Source organism: Pocillopora verrucosa, chromosome 10 (genome assembly GCF_036669915.1).
Source record: "Pocillopora verrucosa isolate sample1 chromosome 10, ASM3666991v2, whole genome shotgun sequence".
Taxonomy (NCBI): domain Eukaryota; kingdom Metazoa; phylum Cnidaria; class Anthozoa; order Scleractinia; family Pocilloporidae; genus Pocillopora; species Pocillopora verrucosa.
In genome coordinates this window covers 8967965-8982936 of record NC_089321.1, presented here as the reverse complement: position 1 = coordinate 8982936, position 14972 = coordinate 8967965, and the positions used below count along the sequence as shown (strand labels likewise).

The 14972-nt window shown below is 37.9% G+C and overlaps 1 protein-coding gene across 3 annotated transcripts in view; it reads right to left on the bottom strand.

Annotated features, from left to right (window-relative positions):
• Positions 1-14972, bottom strand: part of LOC131791694 (collagen alpha-1(II) chain) — a 32506-nt gene that overhangs the window by 10156 nt on the left and 7378 nt on the right. For all 3 annotated transcript variants that reach the window (XM_059109059.2, XM_059109060.2, XM_059109062.2), the window contains 31 exons: positions 13722-13775; positions 13550-13594; positions 13079-13132; positions 11015-11068; positions 10861-10914; positions 9801-9854; positions 9434-9487; positions 9064-9108; positions 8552-8605; positions 7559-7603; positions 7400-7453; positions 7100-7153; positions 6924-6977; positions 6591-6644; positions 6266-6319; positions 5896-5940; positions 5235-5279; positions 4832-4885; positions 3754-3807; positions 3622-3675; positions 3293-3346; positions 2928-2981; positions 2166-2219; positions 1815-1868; positions 1584-1637; positions 1043-1096; positions 857-910; positions 601-654; positions 362-415; positions 200-253; positions 5-58 (listed from right to left, as the gene is read on the bottom strand). In XM_059109059.2, coding sequence (XP_058965042.2) covers positions 5-58; positions 200-253; positions 362-415; positions 601-654; positions 857-910; positions 1043-1096; positions 1584-1637; positions 1815-1868; positions 2166-2219; positions 2928-2981; positions 3293-3346; positions 3622-3675; positions 3754-3807; positions 4832-4885; positions 5235-5279; positions 5896-5940; positions 6266-6319; positions 6591-6644; positions 6924-6977; positions 7100-7153; positions 7400-7453; positions 7559-7603; positions 8552-8605; positions 9064-9108; positions 9434-9487; positions 9801-9854; positions 10861-10914; positions 11015-11068; positions 13079-13132; positions 13550-13594; positions 13722-13775 — 1629 coding nt within the window. The remainder of the gene's footprint in view (positions 1-4; positions 59-199; positions 254-361; positions 416-600; positions 655-856; positions 911-1042; positions 1097-1583; positions 1638-1814; positions 1869-2165; positions 2220-2927; positions 2982-3292; positions 3347-3621; positions 3676-3753; positions 3808-4831; positions 4886-5234; positions 5280-5895; positions 5941-6265; positions 6320-6590; positions 6645-6923; positions 6978-7099; positions 7154-7399; positions 7454-7558; positions 7604-8551; positions 8606-9063; positions 9109-9433; positions 9488-9800; positions 9855-10860; positions 10915-11014; positions 11069-13078; positions 13133-13549; positions 13595-13721; positions 13776-14972) is intronic.

Below are 14972 nucleotides of genomic sequence, written 5' to 3'. Positions count from 1 at the left end.
CTACCTGAGCCCCAGTTTGTCCTGGCTCACCAGGGTTTCCAGTTAAGCCAGTGGAGCCCTGCAATGAAACAGAGTTTATGTAATAGCTTAGATCTCGCTTAATACGTTATACATGCTTTGTCTGTGGAGGGACTTCCACAATAAATCCATAGAGACTTTGAATTCTTAAAAGATGAATAAAAAACGAAGTTGAACTGACTGAAAATCCTGTTGAGCCTCGAGAACCTTTAGGTCCAAAATCACCGTTGAGTCCCTGTCGAATGTATCAAAAACACATCAAGTTAATCGTTTAATCAGATGCCCTATGAAAATTCTAGAAGCGGTTATCAACTCAGCTTTAGCATGTCAGTATATACTCTACCTTAATGCCATTTTGTCCTCGTTCACCAAGAGATCCCTCAGATCCAGCTTCTCCCTAGTATGTGAAAATATCTTTTTTTTTTAGGGAAGCTTACCACAAATCATAATTTGACTTGTAATCTAGCAAACATCAATCCAAAGAGTGATACGGTTTTTGGCCACCTTGACCTTTCAGAATGCCTCTCGTTTCAAGCAAATTACACGTGAATGTCCTCACCCCACCCCACCCTTCAACTGTACCGGTATTCCAGGGTCTCCTTTATTTCCTAAGTCTCCAGGTGCTCCCTCCAAACCCTGAGTAGTATAAAAAAGAAATACATATCACATACAGGGACACTGTAATACAATAAATATCTTAGTCTACCTGTCATAATGTTTTCCTTCTTCAATGTAACTCAGATCTCCTCTACCTTCAGTTGCATTCCAAAAGATAGTTCAACAGAAGCGAATCAATGATTTTTTATTCTTTTGGGTGGGTTGAGTAAATATTACTGACCTGTTCTCCTCTATCACCAGCTTCTCCCTTTGCACCCACAGAACCTGCAATTCCCTGACAAAAAAGTATATGGAGGTGATTAAAACCACCATTCATCATAGTCACAGAACTGGTCTCTGTCCTTCAGTTCCAATTATGCAGTCATATGTACACTGAACAAGTCAGACAACATGATGGTTATATTACCAGTTCTCCTTCTTCTCCCCTTTCTCCAGTCATCCCCTCATCTCCGTTTGGACCCTGAGGTTGTAGTAGTTTTTCTTAGTCTTAAGCATGTGTGAAATGTTTTTCTTCACTTAGTATCTGAACTCAAAATGTGTCATGTTATGCACCAATTCTCCACACAGGACTGGCATAGTGTAAGGCCCAAGGTCAGTGGAAATGGGAAAAAAGATGGGCAAGCAAAAACGAGACAGGGATTAGGTGCTTTCTTTATTCCTCCTACAAATATGAACTAAGTACTTTTCAAGGTTTAAAAACAGGCATCTACTGACTCACAAACTAGTTCATCGTAGTTGAGTAGGTAGAGCATCCCACCAGGAAATTGGAAATCTTCACCTCTTTACGTGTACTTGAACCAAACACTACTTCTCTTCCTACGCCTCTTTACCCATTTTTAAAAAATTCAATCAGTAGAATTAATGCCCCATTCAGATATTAACTTTTTTAGAGTATGGTAATTGAATATTCATAAAAATAGAAATGAAAGTATCATTTTATTTTGTACCTTAGCTCCTTTTAGACCCGTTGGCCCCTGAAGACCCATCTCTCCAACAGGACCCTGAGTAAGGAACAAACAACAATTGCACTATCGCTCCAATATGATGGCCTGGATTTTAAAACAGGATTGGGACTGAGATCAGTGAAAAATAAACCTGTTTGTATGATTGTTATAAACATGTAAAGATTATAACCAGCTAAGCTGAAGACTAAGGTAGAAATTTAACAGCATATTCACCGTTTGACCTCTGTATCCTATAAGACCCTTAATACCAGCCACTCCTTTCTCGCCCTATGAGTCAAAGAATATTATGGTATGCTGTCACACTTGTTAATATGACAGAGAAGAACAATCATATTCAGAGTATGGATTTTTACTCAGGTGCTTGAGACATGTGAGGAGCCAAAAGGGATGTATTGTTTTGCAGGAGAAGACAAATACACACAGATATTATGTTTTGTTTTCAGACAAAATAGATCAAGGTGTTCAGTTTCTCAAGTCTATCCGCTACGTAAAAGAACCAAAAATCTAATGCATGATAATGTGAAGGTGTAAAGCTCTAAACTGATGTTGAAAAACTTCTCTTACCGTGTCTCCCTGAGTGGCATGAAGTCCAGGCAAACCATTGTTGCCTGGAGTTCCCTGAAATCACAAAAGTGTATCATAATGTACGGCTATACCCAAGTATGGTTGGAAGTTTTAAAATTTGACTATTTTCTAAATAAAATTCTCAGATTAAGTTTCTAAAGCTTCAGTAACTACGCAGTCAATACTGTGTCAAGCGGTCACCTTGTATTAAGCGGACAGTTGGTAACTCCTGAATTTGTTTCTCCACTATCACGTTAATTTTTTTACCTCTACTAAGCAGTCACCGCTATTAAGCGGTCGCGGTCACCCTTTATTAAGTCCCAACTGCCTGTTTCTATTGTCCCCCACCTGTACTGAGTGGTCACCTAAAGCTGAATCACTCAAATAAAACTAAGAATAATCGTTCAAATAATTTTAATCCATGTTTCTCTCCCAAGATCAAAGTAACATTTTCAAGCAAGATTCTGCACATTATATGGCTAATTATGGCATTAAGTGGCGTTGTTTATTGTTTTTTAGAATACCTTTAATCTGTGGAACCTGTATTAAGAGTCAACCTGTACTGAGCAATATCACAGGCTACAAGGGCATTGGTTGGATGTAACTGCATTGTTTGTCTTATTTTATTTAAGGGGTCCCAGTATGACATCATTGAAACGGTCTTTTAAGAACAGATTACTCTATTTTGGCGTATCCCTACCTTTTTTTACCCTAAACTTCATAACTTTCATACCAAATGCTAAGTAATGATATGTATTTTACCCTGTTTCCTTCTGGACCACGTTCTCCTTGCTTTCCATTTTCTCCACTCGCCCCCTAAAATTAATAATTAACGTGATAGCATAAAAAAAAGATTAATCAGACAGCGAAAATCTATCTGAACACAACTCTTAGTAAGTTGTGGCACAAATGCACAATATCTATCAGCTACCTATGTAGGTCTTGATATCAATTACTTTCTTTGAATTTCATGTTCAAAATTTTTGTGAACCCCCCTCATACAAGTATGAATTGTTGAAAAATATCTTAGTTCCTTTGCTTCTAAGGGTTTCCCATAAATAATTATATTTAGCCTCATCTTCGTATCAGTGATGACGAAATGATAAACAATCAAAGCTATTGCTGACCTTTTGTCCCATCGATCCTGATTGGCCGGGTCGGCCATTCAAACCTGCATGTCCCTGGAGTGAGAACAATAAAGACTCTGAACTTGAAATCTATTGTACTGTTTTTTGGGTTCGTTCATCAGGGTCAGCAATTTTAGAATGTGTGCGAGATTTTTCTAGATTTTACAAGTGACTCCTTAAAAATAAAATACAACTGGGGACTGTACTGCAACTCGTGTGACACTTTTTAATTCTTAAGTTCTTAACCTCTTCTGATATAATCTTTAATCTATATCTGAAAGACAAATGGTAAAATGGAATATTTTTGTCAAAATAAGTGAGATAATTACCATTTCCCCTTTGACTCCGGGCTCTCCCACAGCACCTGTCGCTCCCACTGCACCCTACAAGTTACACCCATACAAAGATTTATTTCCAAGCACAGATTCAAGTTTGTGTAAAAAGTTTACTTCATCTCTTACCCGTGGACCAAGGCTTCCGTCCTGTCCTATTGTTCCAATGGGTCCAGGCAATCCCTGCAAGGACATTTTATCAAAATCATTCTAATTTTTAGGGAAAAAGCCTTAACTTCAAATATCTTTGATTAGCAGTATTCATTGCATCTTTAATTTGAAATTTCCCAGTTTTTATTTATTATTTAGCTTCGCCTAATCATCTCAGGCAGGGAGACCACTACAGCTATAGCCAATTACAGTGGATCCCGCGTTAACAATGACAAGGCCAATTCCAAATAAACAGGCCAGGCCACATCACAGTAATCTCGTTAGTGGGTTTTAACGTCCCCTGCCTAACCAAATTGACTAATTAATAGAAGCAGGAGACGGGACCTACGGTTTATTCGTTCTTATCCGAGAAGACTAAAATGTCTATCCATTTTTTGACATTATAGAAAGGTAGCACATTTTCCTGCACTGCAGGGCTCTGGTTCGAACTAGTTGTTGACCGCTGTGATTGGAAGGTATTAGTTTTGAAATTTTTTTAAGTATTATATCAGACTAGAAGGTATATTATATTATTCTCAGTCTGTCCAAAACCTCGTGTTTTTTCGATCTTTAAATTTTAGTCGCCTTCATCATTTCGGCAAGGGTCGCTGACCCGAAATAAAAGAAGGCCTTTGGCCAACGAGCTCTTAGAGGATCTTGGTAGTTCACCTCCGGTGAGGGAGTCTATGAGGACAGGCCAACTTTCCTTTGTGTAAGTATAAAATATCAGGGCCACGATAATTTAATTAAATCAGTTTCGGACAATGAGTTAGTTCCCTTCTTCGATAGTGTATTGTCTTTATTGCCTAACATTCAATAATTCAACTTGACTATTGTTCTTATGTTGATGCAGAAAAGACGACGAGGATGACATGAAACTCATCATAGAGTTTCAAAAGGAGAAGCAGGACGGGGAAAATGTTGAGTACAGGTACTCATTATAAAGTTATTTAACGACAGTCATAGACAGTCCAGCCCTCCCAATTGAGCTAACCGGGAGGCGGTTTAAATTAAGTTTATTATGTTTTAGTTTGACTGATAATGTTTGTTTTCTGACCATATTTCCCGGTCTGCCAATATTTCCTTGAATGCCTTGTGGTCCAACACTGCCCTGAAAATTGCAAATAATGATACAAATTTTCTAGTGGACCATAGGCATGTTATTTTTAGGAAATCTCATGATATTGGCTATCTTAATTAATGCATCAGTAGAATTTTTCGAATTTTCATTTAAATATATCAAGAAAGAGAAAAAAAAAAGCAAAGGTAGTGATCAATTTTACTGTTTTCCTTGTTGATTTGGGGGTGATACAATGCCAGTTAAGACAAAGAAATGGTACGAGCCCACGATGAACCACATGGACTAATAGAAAACAAAGTGTCACCACACACAGTTTATGCAAGAAACAGAACAGTTAGTTCTTAACTAATTTATAGCAATAAAAATTGGTTTAACTTACCATGTCTCCTGTTTCTCCTTCCATCCCAGAAATACCGGCATCTCCCTACCAGGAAATTAAATGAAGCCTTCTTCACACTACACTGACTACATTTAAAGGTGGTGTTTTTCATTCTTAAGACAAGGAGCTGTTTTTTCTCCGATTATTTATTAATGTTTTCTATAACACCACAAGGCTAGCAGATGTGCTCGAATTCACTCTAGAGCATGCATGCACTCACCAAGGGCCAAGTTATTCCAATTAGTTTTGTCAACATTTAACCCATCGGAGCTTTGTTTCTGTTTGTTTATTTGTTTTTTTTAGGTGCCGTAGTATTCTAGCTTGAATTACTCATTTAGGAGTTGTTCTATGTGATAATGTTTATTATTGAATAAAGAGGCTAAATTTCTAAAGAAACCGTGGTGCTGCGTCGGTGGGGGAGTATAATAAGATAAATTTGGTTTTATTAACTCAGTTGATAATTTAAATTGGCTATTATAATGAGTTTCTAGGCTGAACGTTTTGAGTGTCAGCATGAAATGCTAAGGACTCTCACGAAGGGCTAAAGCTTGAAACATCCAGCTTTGAAATATTTATTATTGTTGCTTTTTCTTCCAACAAAGTTGTTACTGACTTTAGACGAAAACCATTTTGTATTCGCATTTTTCAGTAAAGCTATTACCTCTCTTCCTGGAAAACCATTTTCTCCTCGATCACCTTTCAAACCCTGGTAAAAGAGAAGTAATCTTTTATAAGGCAAGGTAGTTCTGAGGTAAATACCAAAGTTCTGATTGGTTTTTACTTGGTTGGAATTTTGCCTTCCATGTGCTATGCTCTTAACTACTTATTAACCTCACTTTCTCGAGCCATACTGGGGAATATTGGCCCTCAGTTGTTTTTTAATGTACCTTGCTGCATTCGATCTGTACTACCACAACCTCCGGATGACCTTCCCCAGTATGGCTCTTGTATTCGGTTAGTAAGAGATTAATACTGGTGTAGATAAGCATGACATAAAAACCCTAATACAGAAAGAGAAGATCATCTTATACCATTCTGCCCTGCTCGCCCTTTTCTCCTTGGACACCCTCAGAGCCTGTTTCACCCTTTATTAAGAGTAGGCAGTAAAAGAAAACAGATTTAATGTAATTTTTGTGTCAATGAAAATGATAATAATAATAACAACAACATGACTATATTGATGATAATAATTATAAAATGATAAGAATTATGTTTATGATAGTAATAACAATAATGGTAATACTTGGTTGTGTACGTTTGTCCAGTTGGGTTTTTTATGAGATGGTAGCACCCACTCATGAATCATAATAGCAATAATTCACTACATGATATTTACAATCAAATACAGTTCCTTACCATGTCACCGGGAAGCCCCTGTTCTCCTGTTTCACCACCAGGTCCCGCTCGACCCTGAAAATGAGGCATATTGATACTGTTATTTTATTTTTCTAGCAACTACTTTGGGCTTTTTTTCTCAAACAGCCTAAGATACAAGTGTCCGCAAAAAAGAAGCAAGGATAACATTATTTAAAGGCCTTCTCAAATAAGGCTCTGATTGGGTGTGTAGATGCATCTCTGCCAACACCTCGCATTGTTAGAAAATAGAATCCCTTTGCTATCTGTTATTTCTATGTATAAGAGGATAAATATTATGAATGATAATCTATCGGTGAACTTAACAGGGCTCACCAATTGCCCTGTGGCTCCCACTTTGCCTGGCTCCCCAGCTGCACCCCTGTTTCCCTAGAAAGAGATGCTACGAATAAGTATTCTGATTATTTTTAATAAAGGAGGATCAGCTGCTCTACATATTTCCTCAACATCGTTTCAGTTTTCCTTACTGTACCTTCAGTTCTGCTTATTACCTTAGGGCCACTTTTACCGGTCAAACCAGGTGTTCCAAGTTTTCCTTGAGGACCCTAAAATCAAATGTAAATGAATACCTTAGCCATAACTGACGTTAATGGGGCATTGACTCTGATCGATTGATTGCTCAACAAATGCAAATAATGTTGTTAGACTGCAAACTCTTGATATGTTTATTCATGGCTTTGGTTTTCAGCACTTCAAATAACCTTGGCTACGCATCACTCTCTTTCTTGCCAGGACGGCCAGAGAGACTAAAAAGATAAAAGAAATTTCTTGAATTCGGTGGGTCATCTTACCCGTTGTCCTTTCTTTCCTGTTGATCCCATCAGTCCTGCCACACCAGCCAAACCCTAAAATTGCATAATTTGTATAAACCATGTTCATATTAAGATACAAATCTACAAGCCAAGATGTTTTTTATCGGGCTTCAACTTGCAATCTGAGGTTCAACTTACACCCTTCCCTTGTCTACCAGGCCGGCCATTGTCTCCAAGTTCTCCCTACGAGCAAATGGAAAAGATAAAGAAATAATCATGTTTATTTTAAATTGTAATTGCATGGAGTCTTAAACCTTAGGTTAAAAAGGCCACAAAATCAGGTTTGTGACTGTGTCGTACTGATTTTCATCGAAATCATCATCATAGCCATTATCCGGGAATTTTCCTTGTAACCGTGAAATGTGTGACCATTAGAACCCTTAACAGGACTTAACTTCTACCCGCGTTATTAGTATCGTTTATCATATAAACTGCGGTGTTTTACATGGATTTCCAGCCTTCAGAAAAGCCGCAATAATGCGATAGTTTTTTACGTGTGTTTGATATCGCTATGCAGCGTCGATTGTCAAATTCTTCTCAGATTATGGTTGTCAAAACACTGAAAAATTCATATTGCTTACAGGCAGTGGCGTTCAAAATTTCCCAGGCGGAAAACAAAATTAAAATGCAAAAAGAAAAACCGAAAGTTACGTACTAAGTGCCTTTCGTAATAGCATTTCTCGCGGCTGAGAACGAAAATCGACAACCGGAAGATTTGCCACAGCCGATTTTGGCCGTTTACCTAAAAATATTTATTCTGTCAGAAAGGAAAAAGTCGACCCCTGTCGAATTTTTGTAAATTGGAAGTTACGGCAATTGTTTGTTTTTGTAATGATTTAACACATTTTTTCATCTTGAGCTTTATCGAGAAACGAACTTTACAATTTTTTTCTTCGGGGGTGGATCTCACTTTTTTATTCATTAATAGAGTGGACTCTTTTCGTCTTTAAGGGTTATTTTGTTCATGTAATAAACAAAACAATTCAGGTTGCTTGTAGATATGGAATTTCTCTTCTCCTGTTTAACTGGTTATCTTACTCGCTCGTTGCGCTCACCCGCGAGCTATCGGGTTGAACACTCGAAGATGAACTATATACGCACTCCATGTATTATTCAAGTCCTTCAACTTACAGGGATTCCAGGCGTCCCTCCTCCTCCCAGCTGACCACGCCATCCGCGGAGACCCTGGATTCAAGCAGGAAAATTTTTATTTCGTAAAAGATTCTTGCGTATAACTTCGTGGCTCTCAGAGAGAACTCCTGTTTCGCTTTATCACCGGTTTCGCTTTACCGATAGAACACTTGTACAACAATGATTCCTAGTATATACATCTACATTTCCAGGTTTTGCCTTTAGATATCTTTGAAAAAGTGTGTAGCTGTACTGTAAGGTATGATAACTATGAACCGTTTATATCTTAAATGTTCTCTCCCATGCAATCTTTTCCGTTCCTTTTCTTTTGTTCTGTTTTGTTTTCCTTGTTATTATTATTTTTTTCTTTTTCTTTAATCAAAAGATCAGTTTTTCATCGTCAGGAGCACGAGTTCAAATCAAAATGAATGAAAATCATCGATAAAAGTAACCAGAAGTAATGCTCAACACTTTGACGTAGTTCCTCGTCATTCAACAAGATGATTTCTTACAGCAAGACCGGGTGATCCTGGAGGCCCTGCTCTTCCTCCTCCGCCCTATCAAGGGAGGGAAAGAATAATAAACAGGATGTGAATTTTGACCAATAAGGCCGTTTGTCTTTCTTTAAAGGGGAATTTTGTAGTTTCCCAAATTGAATGCTTAGCTTCCTTACGTATGTTCGCTTGTTGACAATAGGTGACCCGCACCATCACACCACAATAGCAACCATTTATTATAAGATACTCACACCTATCAATGACTATTTTTTAATATAAATAGGAATTGACCGCAAAAGGAACAGCACCTTCAAGTTATTGATAGTAATGATAGTTATCTATCCCGGCAATGTTTAATTATAATAACTGTAAACATGTTGGTTACTTTGGTTCCCTTACTGCCGCGCTCTCCTCTGTTTCCTCGGTGACCCATGGAGCCCTAGAATTTAAAAAAAATTAACTTTTAACAGCATTTCCTAATGTTACAAAGTAAAAAGAGCAAAATCGTAATGTCCAGACAAATGTATGATAATTCGGTAATTTCACCATTTTAGAGTTTGTCAAATTTACCAGGAACAACACTGATAGTGATGAAATCCTATTAAGCCATAGTATAGTTATTGTGCCACGACTGATGTGTGTGGACGTTAATCAGAATGCTTTTCTGCGATATCTAGTTAACCATAATAACGGAAAAACAACTTAAAAATGGTGAAGCATTTACACTGAAAGACAAGATAGCGAAATGATACCATTGCACCAGTTGATCCTTCTCTTCCATTCAGGCCTAGGCCACCAGATATTCCCTGTCAACACAACAAAAATAGAATGCAGCACAAGTAGAATTTCGATAGATCGTTTGAATAGTAACGATGTGCATGATGCTTTTTCTCAAAATAACATAAATTTAACTTCAATTGGCAGTAATGTCGCAATCCGATTGGCCAATTTGCCGTTGTCGATAAGAGTACAGACAATGCTGCTCGCATCAACGTGTCACACAATGCCTCTATCAGCTTCCAAACATGGATCACACGCACTGAAAGAATTAATTGACGTCGATATTCCGATAAAAAACAAATAGAAAGTGGTTTAGCGTGGTCTTTCTTCTTATCGACGATACTGTCATCACAGTGGTCAAAATTTGAACTAAATGTAGTCAAAATTTTGTGGGCTCACTCGGTTGCGCTTCATAAGTTCGCAACATTTTGACCACCGTGATGACGAATATCGTTGTCGATAAGAGTACAGATCACGCAAAACCACTCAATTTCCGCATGTTAGTATCGCTAAGTTTTTGTAGTTTTTCAAACAAAAATCTCACTTCACTTCCCCTGACGTTGTCGGAACGTCACTGAAACCGACAACAGTCCTTTTAAGGGCTGCTCTCATCCAGGGCCCAGTTGTATAAATGGCGAATAACGCTATCCAATATAACGGATAACGCTATCCAGCGAATAAGTGATAGCAAAACGTATTGCGCTATCCAACGGATAGAGTTTTATCCAGTGGGTAACGTTATCCAACCTTTGAACAACCGGGGTCAGATGATTACGCAGCACGGGCCACAGTTAAAGCCCTAGGTAAGTAGAAATGGCCAGTTGCTTGATTTAAAAAAATACCTAAGGAAGTCCTTACGATGACATTGACATGATCTCAAAGGAAAGCTTCTGATGTCCTCTTCTTTTAGTTCTGCCTTTGACTTTTAATCGCGAGAAGATCACTTTGGGCTAATCTTGAAAGGGGGGACTTTATTTATCCTTGCTGGTCATTAACTGTAGTAACGACAGATCATATGTAAGACTCACTCACTTGATCTCCTTCACGACCAGACTGACCCTGTGGTCCTGGATGACCTTGTTTTCCCTACAGTGAGAGAAAAACGAAGGAAGTACAAACGTCTTCAATCAGCATGACTGTGAATCTCAAGCTTTTCATAGAGCCTTTGTCATTCTCTACCCCTTACCTTAAGTCCACGTCCTCCTGGCAAACCAAGACTCCCAGGAGCTCCGTGCCGACCCTAAAAAGACAAAGTAAGTAGTAGTTATTGCTATAGAACCGGACAAGGTAAATTTCTGAAGTTGTCAAATGTAAGTTTAACATGCACATTGATCGGCATAGTTTGACCTGGATTAAGTAATTACTGATGTTTTGTAGTCGTATTTATTTGCGTTCCTTTCAATTTTGTCAAGTTTATCCCGATTGCTTTCCCTGATAGGACCACATTCGAACCTGTAGGGATGGATAATGACGCAGTGACAACTTTTTATAGGTTCCATAGAATGGGGGTAATAAACAAAAGGATGAAAACGCCATTCTATTCCATAATGGATCACTTAGTATACAAAAACTCGCTCAAAGTACTACTAACTTTGATTTCGGGAGATGAACATGGATTAAATTTTACTTGAGAGATTATTATTATTTAAGTGGTTCCGTTCTAAGAGACCGTTCAGTACAGGTGGAGGACAATACAAACAGGCCGCTAGGAGTCAGTCAGGGGTTACCACGACCGCTGAATAGAGATGAAAATGATTGTGATTAAGAAGCAAAATTTCGGGACTTTGAAAACTTAACACAGGGTGACCACTTAATACGGTGCTGTTTAATATTGGTTCGACTGTAGTTTATTCCTTTTCTTGACTAGTTTTATGTAAGTTAAATGGCGAAAACCCAATAAAGAGGGTTATTTAATTGATTCTGATATCTTCACTGTAATTATTTGTTACATTATTATATTGTTTAAAACATGTTCTACAGATTTCTCTTTGACAACAATTTTGCTGCGGTTCATTTAAAGAATGGTGGTCTAATCATGCCAAACTTTACGGTGAGAATTTTCAGACGGGACCAGCTAAAGAGGAAAACAGACCGTCAAAGACAGCATGTGGCTACTGGTATAGTATTGAATAGAAACAGAGGTTGTATAATGGCGCCACAAGGTAATGCTGCAGAATTAGATTTGTCTCACATGCAAAACAGAAAACTTGCTGCAACCCACATATCAAAGAGTGCCCTGTTCCACAAAAAATTATTCAAGAATATATTGTCTAATTGACATTTAACCAATAATTAAATGGTAACGAATAATAATATTAACAATAGTAATAATGATAGGAATAGTTATATAAAAACTATTTAAAGAGGCTAGATCGAAAGTCTTATGCTCTCCTATCCCGCTCTGAGCCTCAACAATGATTAGAGTTAGGGTTCTTCTTTTAATTTCGCCCGTTAATTATGTTATTTTCTAATGTAATTGAAATTGAATTTTTTGAGACTTTTACTTCATACAAAAAAGCATTCCATGTTTTAGAATATTCCGTCATTCCGCGTCTTAAGATATTCTGCTATTCCGCTTATCCACCGTTCCTCCGTTTTATTATTCTTTTAATTAGCTCAAGGTATCGTATTTTGCAGCTTGCTCGCTTGGCAAATTTAGCGGCTATTTTCGGCATAACAGGGTGATTTAGTATAACCAACTGAGTTGATAACGTAAGTTGGTCACCGTAAAGAGTTTAAAAGCTGACGTTTCGAGTATTAGCCCTTCGTCAGAGCGATTGGCGAAGGGCGAGCGCTCGAAGTTTTATTACTAACTAATCATGCAATTTATAATTTATAGAATGATAAAGGAGGCGTAATTTGTTTAATGTCGCTTTGAAATTCCCCATTTTGAAGAAAGCCCCAATTAAGAGTCAGTACACTGTTTCTATGGTGATCGAAACCAAGGTTGTGATTGGTTGATTTAAAGTACAGCTTTGAACGTGATTTGCTTTTTGAACTATTCGAGAAAAAATTGTCTGGTGACAAATTGGCAAGTGAATTAGCGCTCTATGAACAAGATTGGGTCAAGATCGGCGGGAATGCTATTGTTACACTCACCCACTCTTTCGACGACATATGTGGTTCGCCTCCTATCGGAGGCAATAGCCACAAAAAAAAAGCTTCGTTAAATTAGTCTTTCCTAGGTGCCATGGATATTTACTCGAGAGCTATGTTGTAAATAAAAGTAAAGATGATCAAAAGGCCCTACCGTTGTTCCTTTATCCCCAGGTCCTCCGCGCGCTCCAGGTTCTCCGTAGTTACCCTTCAAAGTGCATAACATCAAGTTAGTCTGATGTCTCTTACTCACCGTGCACTTACTTCAAAGCTACCTATGCGTACTTGTGATGTTATTTCATTTTAAACACCGTATAACGTGGCTTCTTTTGTTTGGCTTGTGCTTATTTTGTTAAGGTAAAGCTGCAACAGAGCGTATTATGTATTTTATGAAACGTTATCCTTATCATACTGTCCGTCTCCCACCCCCTCAACCTAGAATATTAAAGCGCAAATACATTGTCAAATTGAATGAATTCCCTCAAACGACAAGTTATATTCATTGATAAAAAGGTATTAAAGTTTAAAAAGACACACGAATAAGATACTAAACATTTGACACGACACAAACAGCCAATCAGCTACAAAGAATGTTGCTCCATTGGAGCCAATAAACAAATCATACCAGTGGACCGTCTCCTCCAGTTGGCCCTGCATCTCCAGGAATTCCCTATTTCAAAATCAGCATACAAGAGTGGTTAAAAATAATCTTAGTTGCTGAGAAAAAATGATCACTTAAAGCAACTTTTAAGATACGATCCAAGCTTTGTTTTAGAAGTATCAAGGTATCGAATTACCCTTTCTCCAGAAGGACCTTGACTGCCTTCGAGTCCACTGATACCAACTTCACCCTACAGAAGTTGATGACACAAAAAAAGAGTTAGATAACGGGTTCCTGTTGGCCTTTTGGGAAACATTCTTTTAAGTGCATAATTTAAGTTTTTATAATTGTTATATCTTTTAGTAGTTAGATAACTACACTTATTTTTTTTTGAGAGGGCACGGTAACGAATCTTGCAATCTGATTGGTTCTTTACGGTCATTATTTTCCTATCTCTGCCCACGAGCCACGGTAACGCTTTCGTGAGTGGGTCGGCTGGGCAGTATTTTAAGCAAACACGTCGGTCACCACCTAAAGCCGATGAATAACTTATGAATCTTCTCTTTTCTCTCACTCAGATCGCTTTGGTTCACAGAAAAATATTGGTTTCAGAATGAATTTGTATAAACAATAGTGTCATTACCTTGGTTGACAAGCGGCCTAAAACCCGTCTGCAATTAATTTTAATCGTTCACAACTGAAAAACTGAACGATGGAACTTTCATTCAATTAATACCTGAATTTTCTCAAGCAATTTGTTCGCAGTGAAAGAGCGAGCGAAGTTTTAATTTAAGTTCTACAACAAACATACGCTCTCGGTGAGTTTTTCCAGGTCCGTTCAATTTGAACATTTGTACCGTAAATTGCACAACAGAAACTGAAGGAATTTTTTGAGAAAAGGCGGCATTAAATCCCCTTGTGTCTCGTTGGAGTGTGCCATTCGAATTTAGTTTTTGTGAAGGAAAGACCAGATTTACACAAGCCATTGCAGCAAACAAACGAGCAAACTCTCACAACTTCAAAATAAAAAAATTGAATTTACTCACAATTACTTTCCTCGCCGTTTACTTAATGAACAGAGGTAAATCTTCGTACATGAATGAATCGTCGATGAGAGTGAATGATACTTTCCGTCAGATCATTGACTGTTTTTGAAGAAAATATTGTCGTGACAGTCCTTTCCAAACTAGTTCCGTTGTTTTTCAAATGTTCTTACGCTTTTTTTTACTTGCGCGCTCTCTAATTGACAGGTGTCAGATTGTGACAGATACTTGTAAAAATAATGTTTCAAAGTTTGTTTGGAAGCCTTTTAAATTATCTTTACGGAAATGAAAATGTTTCGCTGAGGCATCTCTCTTGAATTTGCATCACCTCCATTGCCAGTACCCAGTTTACTTGACTCAGTCTTGAAAATGCTGCCCTACGGCCTCGGGCAGTATTTTCAAGA